At 47.7% G+C, this 12003-nt stretch overlaps 1 protein-coding gene across 1 annotated transcript; it reads left to right on the top strand.

The window, feature by feature from the left end:
• The first annotated feature begins 9002 nt into the window (after positions 1–9002).
• On the top strand, positions 9003–11269 carry irx4b (iroquois homeobox 4b). Its single transcript, XM_076159948.1, has 6 exons — positions 9003–9047; positions 9433–9621; positions 9812–9924; positions 10136–10292; positions 10432–10585; positions 10689–11269. Exons 1-6 carry the CDS (start codon positions 9003–9005, stop codon positions 11255–11257), a joined length of 1227 nt encoding a protein of 408 aa, XP_076016063.1. The 3' UTR covers positions 11258–11269.
• The last annotated feature ends 734 nt before the right edge of the window (positions 11270–12003 follow it).

The raw sequence follows: 12003 nt of genomic DNA on the forward strand, positions 1-12003 counted from the left end.
TATAGGTCTGATACAGAACCAGAGCCACAGGGTCTATGGACCTGGAGATGTGACTCAATGCTGCCATCTCACTTCTTGATAAAGTACAGCAGAATTTCACCATTAGATGATAACTATACGACACTATAGTGCCACCGGAGACACACCAGGGACAACACCATACTATATAAATGAGTTTTACTTTTTAAAGTCTAATTTTCAGATAACAGACAAAACCATAACCCCAAAATTCAAAATTCTAGTTTAAAGCCACTCAGGCTTTTCAAGTGTTGTGCGTATTTGCTGAGTCATTGGTGAGTTTGTGTGATGGCTGTTTAAGCCGCAGATTGACACAACGCTCAGCTGTGGCCTCACAGTGAGGAGACACACAGACTGGAGCCCTGAGCTTTCATCTTAGAGTGGTCGTTACTTTGGATGGGGAGATCAGTTCCTCATGGTTATCAATAAACTGTCAAAAGAAAACGTTCATCAAATGGTATAGAATGAACTCATATATGGGCCTTAAATGGATATGAGTAAAAGAAAATGGGTAAGTCGTACAAACAGGATCAACAGTTGATCAAAAAATCAATTTATGTTTATGACCTGAATACATAGAAGTCAGTACAGCACAGGCTGAAGGGTCAGGTCAAGGTGAGACACTATGCTGCTCCTAAATGTATATGATTGATGAACAGTAGATGTGTGTATTTACCTACAGACACACAGATATGACTGGAGTGGATGCTGATGCTTTTGGGTCCGATTGATCCGTAAATCTGCAAACACAACAGCTCTATATCCTCCATCCATCCATCCACCCACACACACACACCCACAGTCTTAGAAGAAGGACAAATAAGCCAAGAGATACAGAGAGGAAAGTAGGGAGAGAGAGAGATAGAGAGGGGGGGGGGGGGAGAGAGGAAGAGAGAGAGGAAAGAGAGAGGGAGAGGGGGAGAGAGAGGGGGGGGGGGGGAGAGGAAGAGAGAGAGAGGAAGAGAGGGAGAGGGAAAGAGAGAGAGAGCTGTTGTCATTGATGTGAGAAAAGCATGGAAAGTAGCCAGACACTTGAGGCCATTTTCACTTCGTCTGCCAGCTCTGACAGACTGCCATCAACACTGCTGAGGAGAATATCAGTCTCTCTCTCTCCCTCTCCCTCTCCCTCTCTCTCTCTCTCTCTGTCTCCCTCTCTCTCTCTCCCTCCCTCACACACACACACACACACACTTTACTTTCTCTACACTTCATCACAGCCAGAAAGCGCTACAGTTCTTCCAAGTGTGCAAACAATATGTTATTCTTTCAAACTCGGATATGAGTGAGGCTCTAGCATGATGGTGCTGAAAATGACATCAAACGGCTGTTTTATCAGTCGCACTGTCCAAAAAAACATATTTTGTTATGAAAGGAGAGCATAAGTGGGCACATCCAAAATATGATTAGCATTTCCTGGCAGATCTGTGCAGGAAAACTTCTTCAGAGTCTAAAGTTTACTCTTTGTGTTGCCCGTTTGTCACTCAATCCAGCCAGAAACTTTTTCAGCCCCATAAAGAGAAGCAATGCTCACTATAAAGAGCGAGTCCACCATGATTCCACACAAAGATATTATGAGCTCCTGCACTCGCTGGAGGTTGCAGAGCCTCTCAAACTCACAGTGTGAATGGAGTCTTCATTGGTGCTTTGGTATTCTGATATAGGCTCTTTGGTGAGTTCTAATCCCTTTTAAAGAGGCAGATTATGGATGGGATTTGTCTTTGATTTGCCTGTCCCACTGCTCTTTTCTGGCAGTATACACCCCCCCCCCCTCCTCCTCCTCTCTCTCTCTTTCTCTCTCTCTTCTCCTCTGCCTGTCTTGATGGTTTGTGATGTTCAGGGATTGGAACAATGATTGCCATCCATACACTCCCACCATCAGCCATCCTCCTGTGATTATGGCAACATGTATGAGGGCCCCATGGTCGCCTGAATAGATTTGTAAAAGCCCCCCAGTGGATGAGAGAGGTCCAGGCCCCATAGACTGGCCCTCGTGTGAGGGTCTATCCCCTTTAGAGGCACTCTGCTGGGGGCAGAGCTCCCTGCCGCTTCCCCCTCACCGCCCTCACCGCCCTCGCCCCGCCTCCCCTTCTCCGCTCCTCCGCCACGCAGAGATAATCAGGCTTATGTAAAGACGACGTGCTCTTTTGACAGTCATCAGCTCATCAGTGATCCAATCAAGCCCAAATCCGCCATTGTTCGCCCCTCAAAGTGTCTTAAATCCGCTTGTGCGGGACAGAGGGGCTGTGCTCTTTATCCTGCCAATCACTCCTGACATTCCTGCCACTGTTGCCATGGCCTGGGGTCAGAGGTCGTGAAAACAGTGAGCATGAGCTGACTTATGGAGAATGGCGGAGCACTAAAGGAGGGGCTCTTCACGCAACAGCCCTATTGGTCAACTAATGCAGGGGGTAAATGTAGACAAGTTAGGACTCTATATCCCTGCTGAGAGGGCCCGGACGGACAGGGAGACGAGGGAGGATGAGGCCAATGGAGAAGAGAGAGAGAGAGAGAGAGAGAGAGGTGTGCCTGTTTGTGTGTGTGTGTGTTTGTGGAGAAGGAAAGGAAAGAAGGGTTAGAGAGGGAAAGTGTTTGATTGCCCAACAGGCTTTGCAGAGCGTGACCTTGAGTGGCACTGAGAAGAAAAGGCTTGAGACACACACACACACACACACACACACACACACACACACACACACACACAAAGACATCTGTAAAAATAATGAACACGCAAGTAAATAATTCCTGATTTTGCAGAGACAACCGTGTGAGACTTGTTGCTCCTAACGCTCAGAACAACGACGCTCCTGAACCCTAATCTACGAGACTGTGGCCCGAAGACGGAGCTGCCAGGGAAAACAATGGAGTGTTTGATCTGTGTGTGTGTCTGTGTAATTTGAAATGGAAATGTACCTCCCAGCGTAATGAAGCTAATACGTGTCATAGCGGGATAAGCGGGGCAGCAGGTTAAATCTGTTGTAATGTTGTCAAAAGAATAATTTTCTGTACCCAGTGTAGACGTAAGTGAGCTAATGTTTAGCCTAGATGAGATATCATAGGGAATTTACACCATTCACTGTTCCTCCATAGGGGATTAGTGCTGCTAAACCATTTTCACAAAAGCCACGTATCAAAACTCATGAGTAATTCAACAAGAGCAACAATGCAGAATTTGCCCGAGTGCTGCGTCTTAGGCTGCGTTTATTGTGGCGTTGCAGCTGCGAGAGGCTCACAGACGCACGGCAAACATTGTCAACGCCTAGAAAGGAGACAAATTTAATATACAGGGAAAATACACACAGGAAAAGGGGGCGGAGGGAGTGATAAGTCCTCTCTGTTGTTGTCTGTCCATTCACGGCAATAATCTGAGGGAGAGGACGCGAGGACGAAGGAGAAGAAGAAGAAGAAGAAGAAGAAGCAGCTTAGGGAGAGGAGGAAGGTTCATGCTCGGGTGTTCGCATCGCTGCCTCCTTTCAGCCATTTTGAAACAATGTTTATCCACCCCGCTCTGTTATAGCGTAGCAACTTAGCTCAGGGAGGGGTGGGGGTGAGGGTGTGTGTGTGTGTGTGTGTGTGTGTGTGTGTGTGGGGTGGGGGGGGTGCTGAGGACTCGCTGTGTCTTTGTTCGGGAGCCGTGGACGGAGCAGAGGACACGTAAAGCTGTACATGTACGGTTATAAGTGATATGTTGCAGGTTTCTGTTATTCTGTTTGAAAACGATGCGACCCCGCCCGACTCTCACCTCCATCTGCTTCCTCACAGGGCGGGGCCGTCTCAGTGAGGGGCGTGAGGGGCGTGGCTCCCACCCAGGTCCAAACTCAAGATCTTACTCTCCCAGGGATTGAATTTAAACCTGCATGACTGAGGGGAAACCTTTAGAATCAACATATTAAGTGACTATAATCCCATTTCTCTAACTACACAGCATGCATACAGGGTTTCACTCAGTCTGCAGTATAGTGATGTGGATCCTCCCTCAGCTGCCCCAGTCATTTAGGGTAATAGAGCTTAATGGAGTATATTAACCCTGTCCAGTCTGCTTCCCCCTCTCAGATCCAAGAAGGGCTGTGTGTGTGTGTGTGTGTGTGTGTGTGTGTGTGTGTGTGGTGTCTGGTGTGTATGTATTCTCATGCACAAAGCAGGAAAAGGGGAACACTGCCAACTGTTTATCTGTAAGGGACACACACACGCACACACACACACACACACACACAGAGGCAGAGAGGCAGAGAGAGAAGGCAGAGATCTGGTTTCCCACTGTCACAGATGCTTACCCGCCTCTCCATTAGTGATGTGATTGGAGTGGACACAGAAAACCAGCAGCCTCATTCCCAGAGGAGCAATCTGAGCAAATTATTGCCCCGCTCGTCTCCTGGGAGCGTCGGCGCTTCAGAGGGAAGCACTTAATCGACTGCCATCACATGCAACTCTGTCAGCCGCGTCTAGCACGGGTTTCTGAGCGTTTGGTGCGGATTAATAATTGTTGGGAAATGTTTGATGATAGGAGATCAGTGGAGGCGCACGCAGTGTGAGACTCCTGGGAACCGCCGGGCCTTTCAGGATGAGCAGGCAGGAGATTAGACGATTGGCCCGTTTGTGGGGAAAGTCAAATATGATCACTGGAGAATGAAGACAGGCAGAAGTCAGGGGAGATGCAGGGGAATATTCTTTAGCAGTCATGACGGAAAAGTGAGGTAATGAGGGGAGAAGATGGTGAAAGTAGAAATAATACAACACACACACACACACACACACACACACACACACACACACACACACAGAAAACTGACATGTGAAGCGACTGTTGTTGACTGTTGCTAAATTGTCAGTGACCCTTCTCAGCCCACGGCACCCTGAGGCTAAACTGCATACACACACTCACACTCTCACACACACACTCAAACACAGACCAAAATCGCCACAATCACTGCAATGATGCTGCAGTTCCCAGGAGCACCAGAGGATGGCAGCTAAGCTCTAAGCAGTGGAGTTGCAGTGTTCCAAAGGGGGGAGGAGGAGGGGGGGATATAGGGGGGAGACAGGGGGAAGCAGGGGGGGTCCAGTCCTCCTACATGGTGATCCCAGATCTAAGCCGTTCCTCTTGAATTGCTTAGTTTCTGCAGTTATAAATTAATAAACCGTCTCTGCTTCTTTATATTTTACTTGGTGTGCAAATCCAAACATTTCTATCCGTCGGCTCTTAGTTGGGTTTAGAGAATTAAAGACGAATCAAAGGTGCAAATGACCGAAGAAGGGGAAGATAAAAAAGAATCAAACGAGCTGAAACTAGGCGGCGCTGTAGAAATCAGGTCAGAGCGGCGAGGACGGACCGTCCAATAAACAAATAGATCAGGATCAGTGTGGGTTAAAGTGTTTGTTAAAGCGCTGTATCGCTCCCTGTGGACTGAGGCTTGGAGAGCTGAATAATGTATGTCTGCTCCCAGGGTAATGAAGTGGAAGTGATATGGAGGAATACGGCTGAGGCCTCCCAGGGATCAGCCTGAGCCATACACACTCTTAAGAGCCACTGGTAGCCTTAGCCAGCACCTGAACCTGTCTCTCTCTCTATCTCTCTCTCTCTCTCTCTCTCTCTCTCTCTGCTCCTGTCTCTCTGTCCACCTCGTCCTCTCTTCCTCCACACACACACACACTTACACACAAACACTCCACGGTGGCTAAGAGGGTTAGCGTGTCGCTTCTCCCGTATTCCTACATCATTGATGAGGAAGACCGGGGGCATTTATAGTATCCGCTCTCCACTCTCCGGCTCCGGATCTTCCACCGGGCTCTTGTGAGACAAGTGAGCGTTGGATCGGACAGGTTGTCGGCGCCGGAAGCCGTGTTTGTGGATCAAATCAAGCCCAGTTCTCACTTGTACTGCGTTGGAGCTATTGAACCTGTATAGTGATGAAGAGGAGGGCCGACGTTTCCCCCCCTCATCCCCCTACACTTGTCTTAGTCTGTGTCTTTCCTCCTGGTCTGTCTGCTCCTCTCTGAATGTCTCACCTCTCCTTGCTCTGTGTGAGATGAGTCTAAGTGGTTAGCACTTTAGCCTCACACCAAGTTCCGGGTTCAAATCCGGCTTGGGGCTCATCTATGTGGAGTTTAAGCAAAATATACTGACTAATGCTATGGAGTCTTTACACAACTGCTCCTTAAGTTTAATCACAACACTACTGCTTAAACTGCTACAGTGTATAGACAGGACACATGCTCTATAGTGTTAGTGTGTGTGTGTACCCTTGGGACACGGCACAGATTCAGCTTATTAGGTGTGTGTGTGTGTGTGTGTGTGTGTGTGTGTGTGTGTGTGTGTGTGTGTGTGTGTGTGTGGAGCAGGCAGAGATGGAAAACATGCAGCAGTGTGGAGCAACAGCAGCTGGACTCAGAACCGTTTCTTTATATTTACACAAAAGCTCCTGCCAAATATTAACAAAACATGTAAAGAGTACGAGTCCACTCCACTTATTCACTTAACTGGGTCACAATAATGAGACTTTACTACCCAACACATCCACATGGAGTTAGATGCCGGTACGTTCACCATGGTTTGACTTCCTCTGTGCTCTTTTTAAGTTTATGAAAGTAAAATCAAAGTCATTGTCTCAACCAGGTGAGGCTTTAACAACACAACAAAGTCCCATTCTGCTTCCAGGTTAACGGGGAGACTCCCAAACTAAACCCAAAAAGCATCTAAGTGTTAAACAGAGATTAAACTTGCATACTTGTCAGACTTTAAAGAGGAAGACGCTCCCATACTCAACTTGTTCGTCCCTCTCTTACAAACACTCTGCAGTGTTTGTTGCCCGGCCTCCCTCTCTCACATTAACATGCTTCTATCATTAACCCCCCCCCCCATACACACACACACACACACACACACACACACACACACACACACACACACACACAACCCAGTGCATAATAGCAGGAGCCCACTGCAGGCAGGAGAATATAAGAATGTGTTTCCTTTCCGTTTCTTTTGTGGCGCACGGTGACTGAATGATTGATGTGTGGGGAGCAATATCAGTGAGAGATAATCACGGTCTAACGAACGCAGCGCCGTCAGAAATATATACTGGAGGAGGAACGCCATTAATATATAACCACACTGTATATGAATATAGAAGTAGGCCATTGAATATTCAAAAAAGAGGGAGCTAATACGGACGCACCTCCACGCACAGATGCACACGTGATGAGAGGAAGGTAACAAAAGCTCTGGAGTCAAACCCGCAGCAGACTCCCTCACCGCCTCGTCTGCTCCTTCATCTCCTAACAGCTGAAGTCTTCCTTTCTGCACGTAAAACGATATAAAAACCAAGATTAAACACAATCATGTTCTTTGTCACAGGCTAAACAAATTGCCATTCTTTTTGAGTGACACGTGTTTTGTGCAGAGATGTGCACCGCCAGCACGGGTGGAGATAACTTCATTCCCCCAGCTTTGAGCACAGATGAGGGGGAGACAGTGAGTCCGTGTTCGGTATAGGAGCACCTTTCATGGGACAAATGGAATGTCAATCAAGCGGCGGTACACAGATGCTTCTCCCCGGTGGGGCTGGAGATGCTTTCTGGTGATGCAGCTCTGTTGTTCCTGCTTTACTCTGGGTGCACTGGGAATATTGTGTCCTTTTAGCCCCTCCACATCTCCACCTCGCCCCCTCGCCCCCTCGCCCCGCTGCAGATCCCCTGACTATTAACCGTTTCCTCCGTCGCCCAAGTCGCTTTCCTCAAGGCTTTCCCTTCCATCTCCACATTCATTTCAGATCCTTTGTGCAACATAAGCCACCAAACTCTCCTTCCATCTCTTAATTCATGTTTCTCCCATCCTTACGCAGCCAAAACTCATTTTAATTCTCCTTTTCCTCATCCTCCAATATCACTCCTCGCCTGTGCCATTTTGTTATGAAAATACGACAAAATCTCACGACCAGCATCTGCTATCCTTCTCCTCTCTCTGTCTTCATCAACCCCCAAAATACTTTCCCATAAAGAAATCCAGGTGAAGAGGAGAGGAAATGTGAATGTTTCCAGCTTCTAAGACTTGTTATTAAAAACATGACAAGCCATTCAGCTGGTAAAGGTGCTTACTCAAGGGAATGGAGCGCAGTGTTTATTGTTTGATTAATTTGCTCGGAGGAGACCTGAAATCTCCCCACTCATGAATATGTGGGTGACAGGGAGATTTCACCGCGGTGACAAGTTATCTAAAGTACAGGGCAAAACGATTATGCTAATATCAGGTTGTAGTCATCAATCATCTCGTGTCAATGTGGTGTCAACGCATCACGTCCTGGATCCCCCCTCTGGCCATAGCGTGCGTGCGTGTGCGTGTGTGTGTGTGTGTGTGTGTGTGTGTGTGTGTGTGTGTGTGTGTGTGTGTGTGTGTGTGTGTTAACTTGCAGTCTGCCTGGGGGGGAGACTGTTGTGGGGGTCGCACTTGTGTGTTTACGTCGATCTGATCCCCCCCAATAAGAGAAAGAACGGAGGAGAATTAATTAGTCTTAGAGTTTCTTCATCTTTGATACGAACATCAGGCTTCTACACACACTGGCTGACGTCAGAGAGACGCGCCTTAAAAACCAAAGAGCGCATCACAGGGAGGCGCATGGGTTTGATCACACACACACTCACACACACACCCGCTCTGGACTGTAAGATGCGCTCCATGATAGCAGAGGACTCTGTCAGGACTCTGTAGGCTCTGAGTAGAAGAAGAGAAGCGACTGCGTTGGAAGTTCTACTTTTCCTAAACTACGTTCAGTTTATTGCGTAAATATGTAATTCGTGCGTAAATGTGAGCCAAAGCCGCGCGCTCTTAAATTGACTTAATAGGTGATAGATGTTTTTTTTCCAAGTCTGACAACTGGCAACTTGACTTGACAAAGTGAGTCTGGATCAGCTGGATCAGCGCGCGGGGCGGAAGTGTTGTTTAGGCGCTGGTCGCTCCGGCTCGCTCTCCTGCCTGTGACCGTGTGTGAGCGATGGCTTACTCACAGCTGGGATACTCCTACTCCACCACACCGCAGGTACACACACACACACACACACACACACACACACACACACACACACACACACACTTCACCTCCGCTTTATTATTGTTTGATTCATGCAAACCGAATCTGAGAGGCTTGATTATAAACTGAAGTGTATTTTCTATTTTAAAAATATGTAGTTACAGTTTTATGTGATCAAATCAGCTGTGAGAGTTCAAGTTCAGTTGTTTCACCTCAGTTCTTGAGGGAAAACGCAACATTTAAAGCTATAGTACTTTATTCTAAGGCATATTTTTGCAGTAAACACAACTAAGTGTTTTATTTACATATTCAAGGCAAAATACAAAAATGATATTTTTCTCTGTAAGGACATTGAGAGGAAAATAAATGATTTCTTTTACGGTTTTCTCCAAAGTTCTTGATGACCCCCAGCTCCCTGGCGAGCTGTCTGGAGCCGGGCTCGCCTCCTTCCCACCCGGCGCTGCGCTCCCCGGGACACCAGCTCCCCACCGGCACCGGCATCGGGGTGTACGGAGGCCCTTATTCTAACAGCCAGGGCTACTACAGCGCCTGCTCCAGCGACGCCGCCGCCCTCTACTCCAGAGTGAGTGTCAATAGTTTATTAATCTGTGTTTTCACTGTAGCGCAGTGGACTGATCCGTCTGTTCCAGAGTGGACAACGCGTAATTACGCACCAATGTTAGAGGATACGTGACAGAAGAAAGACAGAAGAAGCTACAGATTAGTTCACGGCTGGTCTGCTAGTATCTTAATGAGTGTGTGTGTGATTCTAGGGGCCACTGGATCCCAAAGATGGAGCTTCATCTGTGCACATGGGGACATCTCAAGCTTCTGCCTACTATCCTTATGAGTACACGTTTGGACAGTATCCCTATGACAGATACGGGTAAGTCTTAGTCTTTGTTGACAACTGTAATATTAATTCATTACTAATCCAACACAGTATTATTAGTTACAATAATATTTGGAAACTTCATTGCTGGCACTATAAGTTTCCTATGATGTCACTGAATGTGATGTAATCATATTTTAGAGCAGTTGCTGTGTATCTTGTGATGTACAATACTAGACATTTTGCCCGTCACCATGTTATTTAGGTATTCCTGCTCTGATGGAGCTTCGCGTCGTAAAAATGCCACCCGAGAGACCACCAGCACCCTGAAGGCCTGGCTGCAGGAGCACCAAAAGAACCCCTACCCCACTAAAGGAGAGAAGATCATGCTCGCTATTATCACCAGGATGACACTCACACAGGTGGGTTTAACAGGAGGGAGATCTGGGCGACTATCTGACCACAAGCCTTTCCTTTAACGCAGACTCTAACACTTGCTGTATGCCTCTTTATTCCTTTCCTCCTCTCCTAACTCGATTCGTTCCCTCTTCCCACCTCCAGGTGTCAACATGGTTTGCCAATGCCCGCAGGAGGCTGAAAAAGGAGAACAAGGTGACGTGGTCACCGCGGGCTTGTAAGAGCTCTGATGACCGAGGCTGTGATGATGACAGCGATGAAGCTGAGAAGCCACTCAAAAGTGAGGAAGAACTGCCTGGTAAGCAGCTCCGTCAGCACATTTTCGATTTTGCACTTGGATCAAATGTTGCACAGAAACTTGGATCGCCCTGCACAGACTTAGTGTTGTTGTTTCTTTGCAGATCAGCAGTGTGCAGATCTGCACAGTGACCTTGAGGACTTTGACCTGCTGGAGTCAGATGGTTCAGATTGTGAACCTAAAGCCCAGTTTCTCCCTGAGGACAAGGTGGCAAACGCAACAGCAGATCTGCTCAGGCTCAGCCCCCGCTCAGACCCGCAGCTGGGGAAGGACAGACTGTCTCCTGACTGCCCCAAACTCACACCGCCGCAACACAACCACATCTTCTATCCCAATCCAGACCTCCGAAACACAGACGCCAAACCTAAAATATGGTCCATCGCCCACACGGCTGCTTCTCTGGATTCTGCTCTGCAGCCAGAATATCCTCCATGTATGCTGTCATCGTCGGAGTCTGCCTCTCCCGGATATCCATCAAATATGGGGCTGAGCGCGGACAGGCAACAGGAATCACCCGTGGCTACGCTCAGAGAATGGGTGGACGGAGTTTTCCACGCCTCTCCTTTCCAACCCAAACCGGCCGCAGTGTGGAAAGGCTTGGATGACGCCGTGATTGACAGTCGGACACCGGGACAATCCTTTGACCACCTCAGGTCCACGTCCTCTTTGTAGTCCGGCCTGTTGCCACCGAGCAAAAACCACAACAACAGCATTTTCAAAGACTGTTGGGACTTAAATAAGCAAAGTGACTCGACCAACTAAATAATAATGTCTGATGCTATTTTGCATTTTGAAAGGACCGATCTCTCTTTCATGATCTGCAAAAATGTTGCCACACACTTCCATGCAGCAAAGCTCTATGATTCACAACTGTGACAAATATACAGTATTGTACACTTGCACTATAGCCTGCACATGCACTGCGTCACAAAAATAAAAGCTGTATTCCATAGCATGGCAAAGTTTCCTGAGTGTGCCCTTACATGAAGTGTCTAAAGGTCAGAATACGGGTTTAAATGTGGCCAATCCTGATCGGTGAGGATAGGGGAAGATATCTCCACAGCGTTGACGTGTGTATGTGTGTGTGCCAGTGTGTGTGTGTGTGTGTTTTGAGGAAAGTGAAAGGGGGGAAGTGGGTGGTATTCAGCCGTGACTAATGGAAACACACAGAGGAGGGTGCTGCTAAATTGTTAAATCGATGCCACTTCCACCTCGGCTCCAGATATAGCTGCAATCAGCGATGCGTCCCTTTTCATTAGGCAGCGTTTGGACTTCGTCAACCTGGGATTGCGAGGAAAAGCAGCCAGCACCAAACGCTTTATAAAGGCTTGAAGTAGTGTAATTGTTTTTGTGAGAGACACTATGAACACACGGACATCAGTCAGGATGGCACGCAGAACATAACAGGGAATATTATG

The sequence above is a fragment of the Genypterus blacodes genome, unplaced genomic scaffold (genome assembly GCF_046128005.1).
Source record: "Genypterus blacodes isolate CSIRO-AG114 ecotype Tasmania unplaced genomic scaffold, CSIRO-AGI_Gbla_v1 ptg000100l_1, whole genome shotgun sequence".
Lineage (NCBI taxonomy): Eukaryota > Metazoa > Chordata > Actinopteri > Ophidiiformes > Ophidiidae > Genypterus > Genypterus blacodes.